The sequence below is a fragment of the Copidosoma floridanum genome, unplaced genomic scaffold (genome assembly GCF_036245765.1).
Source record: "Copidosoma floridanum isolate Cflo_tuat_1 unplaced genomic scaffold, Cflo_Japanese_pri ptg000035l, whole genome shotgun sequence".
NCBI lineage: Eukaryota > Metazoa > Arthropoda > Insecta > Hymenoptera > Encyrtidae > Copidosoma > Copidosoma floridanum.
Window position 1 is genome coordinate 158,720 of NW_028321912.1, and position 21,227 is coordinate 179,946.

The 21,227-nt window shown below is 35.1% G+C and overlaps 3 protein-coding genes across 3 annotated transcripts in view; 1 reads left to right on the plus strand and 2 right to left on the minus strand.

The window, feature by feature from the left end:
- Positions 1–21,227, minus strand: part of qin (tudor domain-containing protein qin) — a 264,240-nt gene that overhangs the window by 94,895 nt on the left and 148,118 nt on the right. The gene's annotated exons all lie outside the window — the stretch shown is intronic.
- Positions 1–21,227, plus strand: part of LOC106640921 (uncharacterized) — a 62,862-nt gene that overhangs the window by 36,391 nt on the left and 5,244 nt on the right. The window contains exon 2 of the mRNA XM_023389864.2: positions 707–967. Within this exon, the coding sequence (XP_023245632.1) occupies positions 707–967 (261 nt within the window). The remainder of the gene's footprint in view (positions 1–706; positions 968–21,227) is intronic.
- On the minus strand, positions 2,949–8,055 carry LOC149373162 (uncharacterized). Its single transcript, XM_089597696.1, has 2 exons — positions 7,063–8,055; positions 2,949–3,968 (listed from the first exon to the last, which is right to left on the minus strand). Exons 1-2 carry the CDS (start codon positions 8,053–8,055, stop codon positions 2,949–2,951), a joined length of 2,013 nt encoding a protein of 670 aa, XP_089453822.1.

Genomic DNA, 21,227 nt, shown 5'->3' on the forward strand with positions numbered 1-21,227 from the left:
TTAAACAATACATTACTCAACAGTAACCAACCGAAAGACCAAACAATACTATTTTATCCTTAAATATTCTACTTTTAGAAGAAAAAAAAAGTCTATCAGTCACTTGTCGCAATAATCTAACACACTGAGAGAAAAAAATAATAAAATTATAGAGAAATTCCAGCAAAAAGTACCATTCCGCACGGTAATTAATAGTAAAGATTATTGTTTTGCCAGTTCAAATTATAGTTTGAGTATTTAGAATTATGGTTGGAACAGTAAAAAAAATCACCATGCTGGAACAGTCAACCTTAAAAGGATCGGTTAATAAATTTTACTTTTCCGCATCGAAATTTTTAACTGTTCTAACCATAATTTTTACTAATGTAACCATAATTTTTACTTTTGTAATAATCTTTACTGTTAAAAATAATAACATTTTCCTTTTTTGCCAGTTTGCGTTCGATTAACTGAACGGAATGTTAATTTTTACTCTTTTCTCTATAATTTGTATTATTTTTATCTCTCAGTGCATAATTCAAATCAAATCGAGCTTCAGACCTTCCAATGACGAAGATCATGGAAACCGAATACTCGAGGCATCAGCCTCCCTTAATCCATGAAAAAACAACCGCATTAAAAAAACCTGCCTCGATCCTATACCCATGACAAAGAAACCCGGGGATCAGTACTCGTAAACTGATATGGTTGATTGGTCACGTTGCAGGTGGCATGCAGCAGCACGACAAGGGGGAGGGAGGCGGCGACAACGAGGGAGTCAGTAGTAGCCGAGTAACAAAGCGAGCGAAGCCCCTGGATCCGGAGGAGGAGAAGCGCCAGCATCAGGCCGAAGAGGAGGAGGACGACTACTATTACGAGGACGACGTGGACGAACGGAACAATCCGACGAACGAGGCGCCGGTCGTACCGCCCGGATTCCTCAGCCCGTCGGTGCGCGCGTACTTGGACCTCGGCAAGTCGATACCCGGTAGGTTGCTTTTGTTGTTGTTGTTTTACGATATGCATATAGCCCCAGTTGGGGCTTTTTTTACTCTTCCACGAGGTGTTGGTGGACGGATAAAAAAAAGTGCTCAATGCGAAGATAGGGTTACAGCGGATGGGATAAAGAGCGGCAACTTTGTAGAGGGGTGGATGTCTTTTATTCTGGAATTTCATTTTTTTTTTTTTTTTTTTTTTTCTTCCTCGTTTTTGATCGAAGGACAGAGAGGAAAGTTTTTGCGCTTTTTATCGGCACGAAACAATCTCAAGAGGGTTCGAGTGTTGACACCGTTCTACACAGCGCTGGTAAAGGCTCGAAGTAAAAGAGAGAGACGTGAAAAGGATACCGACTTCTTCTTCCATATACCTAATGAGGAATACATAAAAAAATAATTTTTTTTTTTTTAAGTATACATTAAGTGTGAAAAAGTGTATTCTGATCATAGGTAAATTCACTTTTCCAAGGTGCAGAGTTGAATTAAATGTGCTTGTTGTCAAAGAAAAAGAATAAAAATAGTATAATCACATCATGCAAGCGCTTCAATTTGTTTTTGAAATAGTCATTTTTGTAATTTAAAATAAAGAATACAGAATCAAAGAGCTTCATCCTATTTTAAAAGTTTCTTGGCTTTAAAATGAAGCCCTAATAGCATTGGTTAGTGATTACTGGATTACATTTGATTGGTTATTGCCTTAAATGAGCGCTAGTTTTGAAAGTATTTTTTCATCTTAAATTTTGTGACGTAGTTGGTTAAAACGAATCATGTAGTTTTTAAAGCAGAAAAATAATACTGAGAACATCAAGTTGAAAAATAAATTAAATTAGTATAGGACATATACGAGCATGGAAATAAAAAAATTCGAAATAAATTATTTCTGTGTGAAATTTTTTGAAAAATTACAAACAAAATTAGCATTTTGTGAAGTTGGCGCCCGAAGCAGCCAGGGAGCAGAGCCCCCTAGTTATAGAAACCGATAAATATTACCGAATAATATTTTCTGCCTCACTATCGACTAGATCGCTGATTCGAAATTTCATTATCAATAAAATAGTGATTAACGTAATGGATGATAATGTTTTATTTAAAAAACTGCCTAACGAGGAAAATTTGAAAGTACAGATAACAAACGGTTTTTTGGATGATTTTAAAGTAGCTAATGAATAATTTTACTAAAAAAAAACTTGTACAGTTTTTAGAATACCGTGACATTGTATTTGATACTTAATTTTTAAAAGTTATTAAGATAGAAATAACACAGAACCACAAGGTGCCCCCTTAACTAAGCTAAAAGAATAGCAAATATTTGGGTTCGTTTGAACAGTATCCTCAACTAATTTTGCTTTATTACGTCAGTATTTTTTCCTAACCTCAAAATATGACTAAAAACGTAAAGTCTAACCATGTTCAAACCAAGTACCTTAAACCCTCAAAACCTAAAAACCCTTAAATTTAAGACATCAATTAACGTTCTAGAAATAACTTTCATTTAAAATAAAATAAAGAAATCTGAATCTCACTAGTGTTTGCCAAAAACTCGAAATCCAAAGCATCTCTATAAGATAACGGTTCACCATGTAGTTACGTGGTCCGCCAACGTTTATGAATTTTTTCATGGCTTTCAAAAGATATATCTGAATTATTAACACCAAAACTAAAAGAAAAAAATTTTCTATCCTTAAGAATTCGTTGATCTTTTTATCACAATAAAGATATAAAATCTAAATAAAAAAGGGAGACGTTAGTTGTCTGGAAATTAAAAAAAAATAAAAAATTTCGTAATTATGCCAGTAATGTTTAAAATATGGTAGAAACTATTGAAAAATGGGAGCTATATAAATTTAAATTGCAAGTTCTTTATAATTATAGGTGTGGAAGGATTCAGCTATCTTTGTTAGACTCAATAATTTACAAGGGTAGGATCGGAAATAATGTAAAAAGTTTTGAGTAGTACCAAAATCAATTTTATTATCATACAGCTAGAGCACGAATGATTTCTACTGCTGTAGATCGTTTATCCAGTGACTTATACTCCTCAGTTTTGACGACACTTTCTAAATTTCCTTTGATAAATTGTATTGCTTTTATTTTCAAATCATGACTTCTAAAGATACAACTCCAATCCAAAACTTTGGCTGCATTTTCGATAGTGATCTCTTTCAAAAGATTTTCCAAACACAACCTCTTTAAGCCATCGATTTGATATTTTCCTGCTGCAAATATAAGTTCAGAGCTCCATTTTTCTGAATTATTCACTTTGGCTGAGTACATAAAACGCAACATTTCGATCAGCACCTCATACCTTGTATCTAGGATTTCCACACAGTTTTCACGTTTTCCTTTCATATCAGATTTGATAAGTGCCGCAAAAACCGGGCTGTGCGCAGCTAAGACGAATTTGTGCGTTGGCAATATTTTCTTGCATGGCGCGATAATCGTGAAATCGCAAAATTCTGGTGTTTCAAATTGCTGCTTGAACGCATTCAAAACTGATGTCCTTGAATCTTCGAAACTGCTTGCTAAAGTATCTATAGTGTAGTCAATTTTTGAATAAAACGTGATATCGCACAAAATGGTAAAATTGTTAGCTGTTTCCATCAATAAACTATTGGAACCATTATCGAGTATACAGAAACGTTGTTCTCCCCCATAATGTTGGTCCAACGGTTCAATTAGCAGAAGTCTGTCTTTGATCATTACTCTCCCATTTTGATCACAAATAGAAGTACTTGTTTTCAATTTCTCGTGAATACTTTTTTTTATTCTTTCAAATTCAATAAATACTCTGCACAAATTCATACATACGTAAAAATGAATTTTCGAACTCTTACTCCCGATTCCTAAGGTAAAACCTGGAGATTTCAGCATATTACCTAGGACGTCACATCCATTCAGTTTCCATGAATAGCTGAATGTATTTTTCAAACTTTCGGTCACACCTTTTTGAGTAGTAAATGATCTAATTTCCATTTTGCTCCATTTACTAAGCAACTAGTTATTTAAATTTTGCTTCAATTTTGTTCACTAAACAAAGTTGGATCGATATCGAACTGTTAAAAATTGAGCTGCGCCATGCTTTGTCAACGTGTATAAGCTAACTATCACCGTATTGATTGAAATTTGGAATACGTGTTACGATTAGTAGTTCAGTATCTAAGTGTTGATAGTCTGTCGAGAACTAATACTGTGGGCTCAGAAATGTTATCAGGAGTACGACAAAAGCATGTGTGGCCGCAAAGATGTGGTAGTGATGATAACAGAGTAGTAGAAAATAAACGCGACAAAGAAAAATATGACAGGCCAATCGACTATTAATAGGCGTAAGCAACATATGTTTATGAGTAAATTCACAAAAAATATTTCGTATTGTCCCCCATTCGAGTTTTGTCATTGTTGCATTGAGGCTTTTAGGGTAATGATTTTACTAGATTTTATAAAACTGTGGAGTTTTAGGCTCGTAGGATTATTGGGTTGTGCAGGGATGTGGGGTTATGTATTGTTGTTAACCTTTTAAGATCAGTATAGCAACATCAATTAAATAATTGTTAGTTGATGGTTTCCGATATGTAAGTTTAAGTAGCAAGTGTTTGCTACGGCCGATGTTGAATTCAGGCTGGTCGAATAAAAAAGATAGAATTAGTATCAAAGTGGGGCTCAGCTAAAAGCCCCATTTTGATAAATAGTGTCGAACTCAGACTTCGGACGAAATTCGTGTTTAAAAAACTATTCTTTCCATATAAAATAAATATAGGTATTTCAAAATCATATACACTTATTTGATAACACCCTCAAACTATATATATATGTATAAGGATACTGGTAAACAATTTTTAGAAACATTGTTAATGAACTCTAATAGTAGTTTTTCCTTGTTAATAATTTATCATATCTTCTCTCAAGAAAATTTCTTTTTCCTGCGTCAATTTTAATATATACTTCTGCTTGTATACTTTTAAAAACTGTCCTGAATGTAAAAAAAATTCGGGTAAGACGAATACGTACATTTCACTCTATATGTGCGAATGGAAAGATTCGCAGTTGTTTGTTGTGTGACAAAGAATGCAAGAAAATTTCACCCATGTTGGTGGATATTAAGCTTCTTTTAAAATATAAGTATGCAAGATGTAGTCGCGAAATTCTTCAACCGTCGGATCCTTTGGCATAATGCTCATTACATCGTCTGTGAAGTAATTATCAATATCATTAGGATCCAAAAATGGTAGTCCGAAGAAGCACTTGAGCAAGTCTCGAATTTCAGAGTCCTTTTTTTTGTACTCTTTACTGAGCCCAAAATTTTTAATTTTTTCCCATTAGCTCTATCCTAAATAAAACTGACAGCCCCAAATATTAGCTTTGTCGCACAAGTTTGTCTTAAACGTATACGTGTATTTTTTCAAATGAATCACTAGTCACCCCTTTTCACTAATATGGAACTCCATCGTCGTAACAATAAATTTAATATGAATCTTCGAGTAGTAAGCTGTCAGTGAAGTACAATGTTTAAATTAAAATAAGTAACAAGTAACGTTTCGAGACAGTGGGCATAAATAAACAAAGAAGATCCTGTAACGTATGATAACGCTTATCAGTGACCCAGCTTGAATTCAATATCACTTGAAAAACCACGATAATAAAACATAACCTAAGCCCGAATTTGACACCATGTTAAAACGGGGCTTATCGCTCAGCCCCAATCCGACAAACTTCCTTTTCAGTCCAAATTTGATATTTACCTTTGCAAATATAATGAAATTATTTAGTCATTGGGTCTTGAAAAATGTAGATTTTAAGGTCATAATTTTTTTAAGCCATCAATATTTGGTTATAGTTTATTGGTTTCGAGGTTAAGGGGTTATTTAGAGACGATAGTTACAAGATTTGAATAAGTCTCGAGATTTATATGGTTGGAATTCACATTTTTCATCATATTTTGAGGTTCAGTTACCAAGACTCCAGTACCCGTGGGTCGTTCAGTTGAGTTAAATGAAGAGTACTACGATTACCGCTTTTTACTGGAAAGATCAGTATACAATAACAAATGGTAAATATATTAAAATGTAAAAATAAAGACAATCTGATTAAGAATTGGGTTAACATTATTTCGTTAATAGTAAACATTATTGACGAAGGAGTGGCCACTTGGATGTAATGCTAGGATTCAAGAATGTTAAAAAAGAGACTGATACCATTGAACAACACAACAATTAATCCGAGTGAAGAAATCTAAGGAATGTAAAGCTCTTTAAGTTATCTCAAAAAAGTGTCCAGAACTGTCTGATACCACAATTAAAGAAAACAATGTGTAATGAACCACAAATAAAAGAACTTAAGATTGGAATAATTTTAGATATGTTGCCAATAAAATTATTGACTACGAGCACATCTCAGGTGGCGATACCAATTCAGGAGCTGAGTACCAAATTTGCCAGCATAAAAGTATTGAGTCTTTTTACTGAGAACCGATACTTTTTACGAGACATTAGAATGGATTATTGGAAAAAAATTATTGAAGAGAAAATAAATGGGTAGAAGAACGAGAAAATAAGAGAAACATAGCTCATCAGGTAAACAGCTCGTGTGAGCTATACCTACACGTATACACGGCACATCTAATGAGCTAACTAACCTTGCCTGGCTAATATGGAATTAATTTTAGCTGTGTAACAAAGAGAATGTATTAATAACTTTAAAAGAATTACTTAGTATCAGATAAAGTATACCAATGTCTTGTAAAAAGTGCCAGTTCCATCTACAATTGCCACATAAATTTATTATATCATTGTAATTAATTAAAATAGGACCAATCCCGTAAGATCCAATGATTTCATGCTGGTAAATTTAGTACTGTGCTCCAGCATTGGTTGCACTACCTAAGATGTGCTCGTAGTCAATAAGATAACATTTTCATTACCTTAGTTATGTTGAAAATGTGATAGTAAATTTTTAATAAGCAGGAAGCCTTTTCATACAAAACTGCGCTATCTTTATTTTTACATTTCGAAGGATTCAGATGGTCTCGTTGGAATAAACAATTAAATAATAAAAAAAAGTTATTCGTAGAACAAAAACAAATTTATTGTTATACAGCTAGAGCTCGTATGATATCTGCTGCTATACACCGTTCATCCAGTGATTTATACTCCTCGGTTTTGACGACACTTTCTACATTGGCTTTAATAAATTGTATTGCCTTTTTTTTTAAATCAATAATCCTATAGATACAACTGCAATTCAGAACCTTTGCTGCATTATCGATGGTGATCTCTTTCAAAATGTATTCACAACACAACTTCTTTAAGCCATCGATCTGATATTTTTCTGCTACAGATAAGAGATCAAAGCTCCATTTTTCTAAATTATTAACTTTGGCTGAGTACACAAAACGCAACATTTCGATCAGTACCTCATACCTTGTATCTAGGATTTCCACACAGTTTTCCCTTTTTTCTCTCATATCGGTTTTGATAAGTGCCGCAAATACTGGACTGTTCGCCGCCAAGACAAATTTATGAGTCTGCAATTTTTTTTGGCATGGCCCGATAATTGTGAAGTCGTAAAATTCTTGGGCTTCAAATTCTTGCTCGAACGCATTTAAAACCGATGACGATAAATCTTCATAAGTGCTTGACAAACTATCAACTGTGTAATCAATTTTCGAGTAAAACGTGATTTCGCACAAAATGGTAAAATTGTTAGCTGTTTCCATCAATGAAGTATTGGAACCACTATCGAGTATACAGTAGCGTTGTTCTCCTCCATAATGTTGGTCCAGTAATTCAATTAGCAGAAGTCTATCTTTGATGATTATTCTCCCATTTCTATCACAAATGGAGGTCTTGGTTTTTAATTTCTCGTGATCACTTTTTTTTATTCTTTCAAATTCAATTAATACTTTGCTAAATTTTTCACACACGTAGAAATGAATTTTCGAACTCTTACGCCCAATTCCTAAGGTAAAACTTGGTGATTTCAGCATATTACCTAGGACGTCACATCTACTTAGTTTCCATGAATAGTTGAATGTATTTTTCAAACTTTCGGTCACACCTATTTGAGTAGTAAATGATCTAATTTCCATTTTGCTCCATTTACTAAGCAACTAGTTATTTAAATTTTGCTTCAATTTTGTTCACTAAACAAAGTTAAATCGATATCGAACTGTTAAAAATTGAGCTGTGCCATGCTTTGTCAACGTGTATAAGCTAACTATCACCGTATTGATTGAAATTTGGAATACGTGTTACGATTAGTAGTTCAGTATCTAAGTGTTGATAGTCTGTCGAGAACTAATACTGTGGGCTCAGAAATGTTATCAGGAGTACGACAAAAGCATGTGTGGCCGCAACTATGTGGTACCTCTCGCTGTGTAATGCGACAAAGAAACTATGACAACATACCTAAATGTAGCTACGAATAAATAACATCAGAAATTCCACTTTGTTATATTGCTTCATAAATAAGTAAATCTCCGCTAAAAACATACGATCCGTTAATTTTTCATCCAGAAAAACACTTTCAATATGACGATTTCTCTTTTATTTCTTTAATAGTATGAACCTAATGTTTTTTCATTCTCAATTGTTCTTTTGACAAGATCAAACATATTATACGTACTTTTTGTGGAAAATTGTTATGTATCGTAAATATAATGTTAAAGTTAAGTATACTTAATGAGTATTTGACAAAGGGGTGAAACATTCTTATGCTCATTGTATGTTTGTTTGCTTATCGTTAAGTTCATAATATAAATTAAAGGTTTTTTTCTTCTTAGTCTTTAAGGATGCAAATAAAGCTAGAAATAAACGAAGCTACAGAATATAGTCGTATAATGTTGAAATTAAGTATACTGGTTGGGTATCGAGCAAGAGATGAAATAATGTACTTATCGTAAGTTATAGCTTATCATTTAGTTTTAATATACATGTTATGTCCTATCCTCCTTAGTATTTTTTGAATAAGATATATTAGGTTACAGAGAAAAGAAGATGAAATTTTTTGAAAAATTTTTATTCAATTTTATTGCTTCCTTCCTCAAATCACGAAGTTCTAGGGAGTAACTCAAATTCAAAATTTTGGCTACATTATTTATGTTCATACTCTTCAACAAACATAACCTTTTTAGCTTGTTATCTGGTATTTATCTGCTGCCTGCAGCATTTCGGCACTCAATTCTTTTGAATTATTTAATTTGTCCGAGTACATGAACCGCAACATTTCTTTCAGCACTTCGTACTTTATATCTGGAACTCCTATGGAATTTTCCCTTTTTTCTCTTATATCGGCGTCGATAAGTGCGGCAAAAACCGGGCTGTGCGCCGTTAAGACAAACTTGTGAGTCTGCAATTTTTTTTGGCTCGGCCCAATAATGGTAAAATCGCAAAATTTCTCGGCTTCAAATTACTGTTGGAAAGCATTTAAAACCAACGCTGATGACTCTTCAGAATTGTTTTCTAAACCATCCAAACTGTAGTTTATTTTTGTATAGTAAGTGACTTTGCACAAAATTGTAAAATAATCAATCGTTTCTCTAAGTAGGACATAATCTTCGTTGTCTAGTATATCGCTGCGCCCTTCATACCACAAATTATCAATCAGTTTGATTAGCTTACATTTATTTTTGATGATCATGTTTCCTTTTTTATCAACAATAGAAGTGTTTGTTTGCAGATTTTCACAATTATCGCTCTTCAAATTATCATGAAATTCAATGTATATCTGAGTAGATGTGTTATACATGTACAAGAGAATTTTCATACGCTCACTTTCGGTTCCGAATGAAAAATCCGGAGACAATATTCTGTTTTTCAAAACATCGCATTTATATAATGTCCACGAGTAGTTAAAAGTATGTTTCAGTCACACATAGCTGGGTAGTAAGTAACTTATCTGCCATTGTTTTTTTTGAAATTAATTTTTATATTCTTTACTGAAATTATTCGGAGTGATATCGAAATTGTCAAGAATATATCTTTAATATTATAAGCCTGTGGCTACTATTTCAGTGGTATAACTTTGGAAACTAACGCTAGGGCTTAGAAAATTTATAAAAACTTGACAAAAACGTAGCCTGGAGGCGAAGAGGGGATACCAATTACAAATTAGTGGAACAAAGGAGTGCGACAAAAAAAAATAAAACGCAACGATTGGCAATTGGTAACACGTGTCGGAGGCGAGTGGACTGATACAAAACTTTACTTTTGGGTTCTATTACAAAATGCGATATAGTTGAAAGAATAAGTAGAATAATCTGTCAATCTTTTATTGAAAAAAATAAGACAACTTTGATGACAGACGATTTCAATCCCACATTTTGATATTCTTGATTTTTTATTTTTAATACATGCAGATTTCAAGGTTTGATCAAATCTTTATTTTATTACATTTTACACAACGATTCTTTTTATTACTTTTGAAACTATTTGCTTAGACTCACTTCTTCTGCAATCGACAAACTGATAACCTTTGAGGAGAAAAACTACACTAAAATAATTGTCTATTAAAATTAATTAGTTATTATTAATGATGTCAATAATTATTATCTATTACAAATCGTTTTTGTTTTTTTAGTCGTGTAGTTTATATTATTAAACTAATAATTAAGTATACAACTGTATTTAAACTGTCCCAAAAATATCTGGTAATGAAACCTTATGTGTTATTTACTGAGCTGGACTGAATTTAACTCATTACAATGGGTAATAAATCATAATATTTGTGAATTTCATACGATATCAAACCTTAAGAGCTTAGAAGTATTTTGGTCACTAAAAATGGTTTAAGAATATAGCATTACTATTCATTTAGTAAATCACTATAAATAAAACTAGTAATTATGTACTATCTTGTTATTTTTTACCTGATAGATTTCATAACACATTCCGACAAAAAGCAGATAGTTATCTACATGAGATTCGTTATGCAAAATTCCAAAAGTAATTTGAAATTGAAAAACTATTATCCTGAGTTTCTAAACGTGGAAAAATACTCACGGAATGTGGAGTGTGATACAGAATTTTGTTATTTACGTTTTATAAACGATTATGCTGGTTCAAAGGTAGCTTTGTAAAGATAACTTAAAAATTTGAATCGTAAGTTGCTACAACTAAAAAACCATAATTTTAAAGTAAACATGAAAAAATATAGCGCAAGATGCGTCACACTATTTTAGAGTACGATTTGAATAATAAAAAAAAACACAAACAAAACAAAGAAGTTTTAATTATTAGACAAACCTACATGTTTAGATACTCCATAAGTACTTAAAACTTAAGAAAAATGAGTAGGAACTAGAAAACTAAAACTTTTAAGTACGTATATTATTTTCAGTTCTAAATTTTTATGCAACTCATCATTTTATGTATTACCTAACTGTCTTTTTTACTTTCTTTTACTTTTTTTTCCTGCAAAGAAGGTATGCTGATATCAACAAAAAACGGAAGGTGAGAAAAAATGAAACGTGAGAATCGATTATTAGTAATGTGTGGCAAAGGCAAGTTACGTGTTGTTTGTCAAGTATAGTTCGGTCCTGCATAAAAATTGACACATTGTACAGCTTTCGTATAAGAAAACTATCTAATCATTGATAGTATAGGACGATGCGACAAGGATACTGTAAAAATAAACATGATAAATATTGTGAAGTTGATTTGTGGAGTTGTGTTACTAAAAGTCTTATCAAAAAGAAAAACACGCATCAAAAATATTGCAACATAACAACTCCAATCCTTATAGTACGTTGGCACCCCAGATTATCATAAGGTAAAGTACCCTCTATTCGGACACATAATTTTAGGTAATCCACTATTTCTAAATTCACAAAGAAATTAGCTGTTTTTGCGAAAAAGACGGTTGACGTATAGATAATAAAGTAATTTTTCTGTCACTTGAAAAAAAAAAAAGTTCTTTGTGACCGTGTGATCATTGTTTAAAATAATTATAAAGATTCTGTCTCAAAACCCCTATATTCGGACAATGCATTTCTAAATAGTCCAAATATAGGTCCCATTACGACGCGCGACGTAGGGACCATAATCCGGACAGTGGTGAACATTGAGAAAATGAGGTTATGGCAGATCTTTATATACAGTTACATTTTACTTTAATGGCTTTAATTTGTTAAACAAATGCAAAAAACAATTTATCATTGTATTTTACTATATAGTATACCATTTCTTTGCACTTGTAAGCTAGTGAATTGCTGGATTATGTGTGTCCGAATATGGGGTACAGTTTGAACCGTAGTATCTAATTTCCGGACAGCAGCCAAACACAAAAAACCTCGATTTGCAAGAAAAAACATTTCTTTTAATGAATTATCAAATTAATTCGACATATTATGTTGTTTAACTGTCTTAAATCAATTCGATACTGTAGATTACAAATAAATTTTTTCATTCAGAAATTGTAAAAAAATTATTTAATTATCGCTGCTGTCCGGATATAGGTCCGAACAACACTTTTGTTCGAATATAGGGTACTTTACCTTAACCATTTATCCAGTGCATTCAGAGCAATTATAACTCGTTCCTTTGGGATGTCTATTAACAGCTTATTTCTTTGGCAAGGCAGCCACGTATTCACACGACTAAATCTTTCGACCGAAGAATACCAGCAACTCCATCATTGCTCAATGAAGCGCTCCTATCGTCTTTTTCGATAAGTTTCGTATTAATCAGTCTCTCAATTTTTTTTTTATACTTTTTTTCTTTCCACCTAACTTTAATTGCAGACGGCAAGGGAGTTATATTCTCCTCCCAACCTTCATCCCTGGTAATTTATTTGTATGAAAGGACGTTTTCGCTCGATCGAGGAAGAATTCGTTAGCCAGTTATAATTAGTAATGGACGAAGAAGAAAAAATATGAAGACGATGTTCGATTAATACGAGGAATGATTAAATCTTTTGACGCACCTTTTCATTCATCGGTGAAAATGATGCAGTTACGTTGATTGCGCGACCTTTTCCGATATATATATATATATTATTATTGTAAAATCACAACTGCAAGTGAAAAACCAAAAAAAGAAAAAAAAACTAGCGCGAAAAACTAAAACTGAACGCTAGGAATTCGTTGAATCGCGGCGTGGTAAGACTTACACTAGCGAAGGATCAGGGCCTGGTGAATTGACGTATGGGTTGCGTGGGCGCGCACAATTATAACTTTTAACGCATTCACAGTTTGCCGAAAACCTAGACTTTGAATACATACGGTCTATTTAGCTTTGCCCACCCGTACGCGGCAGGGGAAACTCTGTGCTATAATACGTACGTATGTATATGCTGGCGAAAGGGTAACCGCAAATATAACGTGTACACGAGAAGCTTCGTTCCCTCAAAAGTATTGGGGGATATTTGTATTAATAAGCTTTGGCCGCGGAAAGATGAAAACTTGAATAATCATGCTTGGGATCTAGACGCCTGGAGTTTACCATTTCATTTGTACTATGTGTATACGAGCGCGTACGTGCGATTGCGTTAAAACGTGTTTGGTTGGTTGATCGCTATTTATAAAATAATTAAGGTAAAAGAGGCATATGGGTACAATATCTGTGAAAAATAAAAATTATAATTAATTTGAGGTTAGATCGTACACACAATTTTTTTCCTTTCAATTTTCATAAAATGTTTGATTTATTTTTTATTTTGTAATAGTCACGGTGCAGTTTAAAATATTGCAGAAATATGTACTGTTGCACTTGTGTTTGATCAGTAAGGGGCATGGGTTATGGTCTTACGTACGGTTATCCCTACTATAAGTATATCCTTAGGCCTCGGACAAGTTTTTCTAAAATAATTAACTCATCACAATTACGAGTTATAAGAATTTTGTTAAAACTAATTTTTTTAAGGTTAACCATTACATTTTTTATAAAATTTTAGAGGGTTTTATTCCATTTTTTACAAATACCACAGTTTTTGTGCATAAACTGTCTACTAAATTTCAATCTTTTGATCGTCAATTAAATTATATGCAGGTGTCTCAGGTGTAATATACATGTGTGTGCCATGTAACATTTGTAATAACGTCTGGATTTCTAGGTTATAAAAGCAGTCCACTTGTTTTTTTGATCCCTCTGAGATTTTGTGTGCGATAACATAAGACTTTTTTTTTCATGCCATCATGAACAACGTATATAACAATTTATAGGCTTATGATTTTTTTATATAGAACAAGTTTTTTATGTACGATTTGCAGTAGATTGTAAGGTCTGTTGAACCTGAATCCTTATAAGACTAGGGTTAAAAATACAATGTTGTTGTGATTTATTAACTGGGTGAAGTTTTTGAAAGATTTTAGCAGTTAGATCACTGGAGCCACCTTGAACTTTATCCTGCTCCTAGTTTGATTGTGCAATCAACACTTTTTGCAGACATTAGATATCAAATTATTTCAGAAGGTTTATTTTATTCAACGACCCAATACCATGAGAAGTCACAACAAACCATTCCTCTCTAAGACACATCAAGAGCCTCCTGTTCCGTTCCAAGGTAGTATCACCCAGAGGATTTAAAACCCTCGAAACGAAAGATCTCCTCCCGAAAAGGATAGACCCCAACACCCCTCCGATCATTCCAAACGCGAAATAAGACTCGCTCGGCACCGGAGTCCGGAAAAGTCACTCCGAATCAATACATGTCAGCGCAAACTTACCTCATCGACATAACAGCCCTCTCTCTCGGCAACTATATACACGATAGAGAAGTCCCGGGGAAAAGTCAGGGAGGAACAAAGAGCAAGCGGGGACGACAATAATGAAATATCTCCCGTTACCCTCTCGGATGAGGAAAAGCCATTCCAGCAGCTGGCGCGCGCGTGCGAACCATCCGGAATAGCCGCGCGCGCGCTTCGCTGACTTTACGACGAAAGATGGCCGGTTCGAGGGGGGAGGGGGAAACCGTAAAAGCAAGCACGGGGTGGATCTGGAGGAGGATGCTGCTGCTTCAGGTAGTAAAACATACGAGGAAAAATACACACAGAGGTATATCAGGGGGGTGGGGTGGTGAGGTCGTAAATAGATAACAGCGCGGATTCAAGAGTGAGGAGGAAGGTTTTTGAGAGCGGTCGGGGAGGGCGTTTTTGCAGATGGGCGATGGGACCTTTAGCGTTTAGTTTGGTGACGGAAACGGGGAAAGGGGACGGACGGTGAGGGCATTTGGGTTCAGTGATAATTAAAGTTTTGGTAGAATTTGCGTTAAGGATTTATTTGTTACAGCTTTGAAGTTTGAATTAAATCGAATTAAAATGGAATTGGTCGCAGACTTGTTTGTAGTATGTTACTGTTGCTTGCGTTAAAGGAATTACTTTACGTGCAGAATTTAAGTATTGGAAAACCAATAGATTTTTTCAAGTTTTAAGCACACAATCAGATAAAATATGGTCACTATATTCCACTGGTAGAAATGATGAAACTTTTTTCGAATGAAATATATCATTTCATGTTACATAATTTGGAAAGCACCCATCTCCATGTTTGCATTAGGTGTCCCGTGCACGTAAGAATCGTGCACATAAGTATTGTGCACTAAAAATTGTACACATATCTTTATTCACATGATAATTTTGTAAAGCAAATAATGGGCGCACAAAATATATTGTGCACATCATTTTTTTTGCACAAAAATACACTTTGCATCGTCGTGTACAATTAATTGAACACACATAATTGATAGTGTACAAAAATACAATAAAAATTCAATTATGTTTTGACCTTAACAGTATTTCTTTTTCCTCTCCAGCACCGACGTAGTGCAAGTGTGTCTTAAGAAAAATTTGCAAGAAGATTAACATTTGTCGGAAGATTACTACGTGCAAGCGTGGTGCTGGTCTTAAAGCGTGGGGGGGTCAATTTCAGCCTTGTCGTCGCGACTACACTGTGCATAGTCTGTAATTTGTAGATGACGAAATTCCGCGAATTTCGTTAAACAGTTGCGATGATAATCTGCTTTCTTTGAGGTACATTTTTAGAGCATTCTTCTTCTGGATAATTAAAGAAGGAGGTTTGTACTATTTTAAAGTTGAATGCTACGAAGGACAGTTTTGGAGTAATTTGTTAAATACAACTGTATTTGTCAGGATCGCAGGCGTATGTTTGAAACACAAGCTTCGTCAGACATGTTAATAATAATCTTGAGAAATTCATGATATACATGATTCAAGTCTTTGTACTAAAAAGTTTATTGGGCTGAAGCGTAATCTCTTCTTTATTCTCAATTTAATTTTATCTGTGACAAGAAAATTATATGCTATACGTACCTTTAGATCTGCAATGTTAATTACGAGACTCGGCTGAGTTAAGTGTATTACTCATATGTTAATAAGACTGGGAAAGACCATGTGAAGATAAAGTCTAGCTTTTAGTTTGTATATTATTAAAATACAAAATCTACGCAACAAAAGCAGGCCCTCTTTTTAACATAAACTAGAACTTTGTTAAAATTTATGTGTAATATGAAAAACCCACAACAACGTATGTGTCCTGTTAATTAAATTATATTTCCATGTAACATATACCTTACATTTCGTCGACTGGCCATGTCAAAGAATTCTTTGTCATGCTGATTCTTTTACTCAATAACTAATTTCATCACATATTTAAACTTCTTATACAACTGCAGGCAATAAAAAAAAGGGATGAGGATAATTGTATCAAGAGAATACCCGCTCGAGTCACAATGCTAGGATTCTTCGGGAAAAATTCCTTGAAAAAATTTCACTAAATGAAAAAAAATGAACAATAACAACAAATCCGTCGGACTAAAGATATCCTTTGCACGAATAAACAAATTAACGTTCCAGGATTTCGTAACCCAATCCTCGACGCACTGAACAAGACATCATCCTCATTATGGCGTTATACATCGCATTATAATCCAGAAAGCAACGAGTACACCCAAACAATGGATTCGCTCATTCTTTTGAAATACGTGCTTTCCACGAGAGAGGAAAAAAAGAACTACGGAATATAAAAACGCTGGAGAGCAAAGAGAAAAACGATAACAAAAAAACGTGGCAAAAACCGTACAGTCTCTGCAGCTTTTGTTATCGCCGAAGAAAGAAGGACGAAAAAAAAGAACCTCAGCCTGAGCCGGATTTGCGAGGTGTCCGAGCGAGCGCGTTTTTCTAATTCCCAGCCAACGACCGGTGGGCTCCTCTTTAAGTCGATTAAGAGATCCTATCTCTCTCTCGCCAGCCGACTGCTGTTCTTACGTATACTCGCGAGTCATTTTTCTCCTCTTCTCCGTTGAAACAGCCGAGAAGAAGAAAACTTCATAATTGCGCGGAAATCGTTTTCAATTCATGCTTTCCTCTCCACTCTTTTATCTCCCCCACCCCTCCCCAAAAGCCTCTGTTTCACGGGAGTTTCAGAGCAAGAGGATCAGAGAGGGATTTTTTTCCTCCTTCCTCTTTTTACGTTGCAGGAGAGAAAAGTTACCATCGAGCTTACTTATGTTTCCATAGCCGGAGAGGGTGACAAGTTTCTCCTTCCGTATCCATAAAATACTTTGTCAGTTGTTGTCTTTGCGCGAGAAGCCCCGTAAATTATCGGAAAGTTGACGTTTACGCGAGTCCCCTGTCCAGCGTTATGAGGGGCATTAAACGAATGACACGAATGGAATTATTGATGGAAGGTACACCTGCTCGAGTATTAAAAGAGTTATGCGGGCCTCGGTTTTGAGACGAGGGAGGGGGGACACAGGCGACCTCGGAGAAGGGAATCGTCATTGCAGCTCGACACAGCTCGAGCGGAAGTAAATTAAAACTTTTACCATCACCTCCTGCGCGTTGTTTTATAATTTATCAGACGAATTGATTTAATATACGACTCTTTTTCTCGAGGTGGAAATGCCTTTTTTTTCTTTTCAATGGCAGCTAATGAGCGTTAGGGATTGATAATCTTTTTTTTTTTTATCCTAACACGAAGAGAAAGTTAAAGTTGGAACCTTAAATTTCATACAATCATTTTCACTTTGACATTGGGTAAATTTTACGGTACTTTTTACCAGTGTGCTAGAGTTTCTTTAATGACTTATTTTATCGTGAAAGGAAGGTGATTGTCTTACTAGTTAAAGGCAAAGACAATTTTTAAGAAAAATAGTATCGTTGATGTCAAGTTTTCCTCACTAAAGAGAAAAATTATCGCGATTACTTCGTAAAAATTACGTCTTTTTTGGAATTATTACTGTACGTACTTAGCGTTACTTTTAGAGTTAATATTCTTGTGATTTATTTTCCACGTGAAGCCAAGATTTTGCATAAAGCAGCCTCAAAAAAATAAAAAAGTAAAATACAATTTTCGACGTATCCAATTAATACCCAACTTGGTAGGCCTCAAACGTCAAACACAACGTAACAAAAAGCCGTTCGTTTGTTAGTGCGCACAAAAAACCGTACTTACGCCCATGGTATTATGAAAAGTAGTTGGGAATGAAAAAAAATTAAAATAGGGAAAAAAACTCCTCGCCCTGTACGAAGAAAGCAACGTCTACGGCTGCTGTTGTTGCATTCAAAGGCAGAGAGAGAGAGGATGACGAAGAAGTAGCAGCAACAAACAGCAGTTGTAGCGGCAAGAGAGAAGCATCTTTAATTATAACAATATTGCGAGCATAAAGGATTCAAAGACGTGACTCTTAACGAGGTACCGAGCCGAAAAAGTCGAGCCTCCCTCCCCCGCGGTGCACATTCACCTGTCAATTACAAACACCCCATTAACTTGCGTTATAATCCCAACCTCCCGTCCCACTCTCTTTTCCACGTAGCGTACTACTCAAATTTCCGCAACTCTGCTGGCCCGGGTGCGCTGCTCTTTTCTTTTGATGCCACTGATCCCCCCCCCCCCCATCCCTCTTCATTGCAGTTTTTCTCATTGTGCTTCTCCTTCTCAATTGACTCCGTACTTTCCGCCCTTTTTCGCTCTAACTATTTCACTCCCAAGGGACTACATTGTCCAGCTACAACGTTGCACTTCGATAATTTCGCTAAGCGACCACTTCCCATTTTCTTAATTTTGTTTTGGCCTTTCTTTCTATTTCAATACCGGCTGCATGGCTAAGTCATGGCGAAGTGTATAAGGTAAATGTGCCAATGCTGGGTCACCTTAGCAGACCGATTTCTTAAGTACTTCATTAATATTTTTAAAAAAAGGTAAAATTTCAAGTCTCAATGGGTATCATTGGATAGTTATGACACTACCCTAAGCTGTACCCCGGATAAATAATTATTTGCAAACACAGACAAAAAGTTTTTATTTATTATTTGAGTCGGTCGAATGTACCAATTCTTGGCCACTGTAAAAAAAACTTGTTCGAGTGTCCGAAACTTCAAGTCCCAATAACTGGCCATTCGTATGAATTGTACACAATTAACATTGGCCAGTTATTAGGACGCACCAAAAAAAGAGGTTACGTTGACAGATGTCCCAAAGCCTGGCCAGCCGATCAAAGTCACCTTCTAGAAAGACTTTTTGTAATTTTTGAATAAAAGTATCACCGAGATAACTTTTAACAATGAAGTGTATGTAATTTCTGAGCGCGAATATTGAAAAAAGTATTTCTGACAACTGCAGAAATTCGTGCGAATCGTTAAATTGTGATTGTGTCCAAGCTTTGGGCCCGATGTTTTGGTGGGCCAAGCATTGGTATATTTACCGTACATATGAAGCACGACGAAAAAAGAAGCTCGGAAGAAAAGTCAGCAACAGCCTTCGTTCGTAGAGACAACAGGCACGTCATTTTCTCCTCGCGTCCGGCCGAGGCTTCCACTTCTGTCACCAATTCCGGGACGCGAAGTACCTGTACGCTGATGCCGCGCGGCAGGAGTTCGAAACTGTGTCGCTTCTATCTCTCGTATCTTGTTTCCGCATCGCTTACTTTTCCACGTCTCTTGTGCGCGTTGTCATTGTTATAATACACGTGTTGGCGGGGAAAACCATCCCCTTACCATCCAATGGGACTCGGAAGAGGAGGGTCGTCGTCTGCTTGCATCTTGCGCCCAGCCGAGACAAGGGACGAGAAGAGAGCAGTGGTATAGTAGCAGCGCCAAAGTTGTTTGGACGGGTTATACTCCGTGGGGAGATGGATGGGCGCGCCACCACGAGGAGTACGGGCTATTTTCTCCGTACCCCTTTATTATTTCGTCTACGGCTTTTTGTTGTTTTCTGCACTGGATATACCTTTTGTTCGCTTCGGTGGATTTTCTCGGTCAGACTTTGATGTTTTGCACTTCGGAGATACACCGTACATATACGAACATTTTATTTTGACTGCACCGTTTGATAAGCAACCATGCTTAACTATGCTATTGTCGAACGATTCTTAGCTCGAAAAAAATAGTTTTTAATCCAGACGCGCATTGTGAATTATTTATTTTATTGAAGTTCTTAAAGAAGAAATGTGCATTTATTTTTAATATCAGCACGTGATGTATCAGCATATTTCACAATTTCTCACCTCACTGTCTTTTTTTTTTTTTTTTATACTTTAGCTTGTCTTGGCTGCTGCCACTTTTAGTTTCATAATTGTTTAGAGAATCATGTTTTCTAATTTTCAATAAAAGTTTCAGACACATGAAATCACGTTGAAAAAAAAAAATTTAATCACTTAGAGTAAACCATGAGATGAATCTATGTACGAATAAAATCTCGAAGAACGAGGATTTGTCCCGTGACCCATAAATCTCCTAAGGATAACTACTTTCATTTACTTTTCAACGGATCAATCAAGCTGGTACAATGCTTGTTCGTCAATTGATTATTTTTTTTTTTTTTTTTTTTTTGCGAGGCAAGGAATTTACATAAGACGCTTTGTGCTCATAGTGAACAGTTTAAAATTTAGAGTCTGCTTAGAAAGTTGAACATTAAAAAAAAAAAAAAAAAAAAAGTATTTACAATATTCACACGCGTGTTACGTGATTCAGGAGGTAACAGTTATAGATGAAGCGAAACAATAGAAGCAGCACCTTGCGTTGTGCTGCGAAAAAGCACTTATGAGAATACGTATGCCGTTTTATAACGCTAAGCTGTAAAACAAGCGTGTAAGCGTCCTTTACTATCCAAGCAGTTAGTTTTAATCCCCCGCGGAACGTGCGCTCGTGCACAATGAATTTTAAGAGTCGAATCTCTGTAAAGAAGCTTACGCATCCGACTTGAAGCTCGTACTTTTTTTTTTTTTTTTTTCGTTCAATGCGAAATCTTTGGAAAAATCATGCCAAAGGTTTTGGCGTATATGAGACAAAATATCCTTAAAGTCTGTCTT

Excerpts from the sequence above, each read along its gene's own strand:
- LOC149373162 (XM_089597696.1), bottom strand. The coding sequence starts at position 8,055 with ATGGAAATTAGATCATTTACTACTCAAATAGGTGTGACCGAAAGTTTG. Across the intron at positions 3,969-7,062 it reads ATATCATACGAGCTCTAGCT|TTGCTTAGTAAATGGAGCAA; the intron begins GTATAACAATAA and ends TTAAATAACTAG.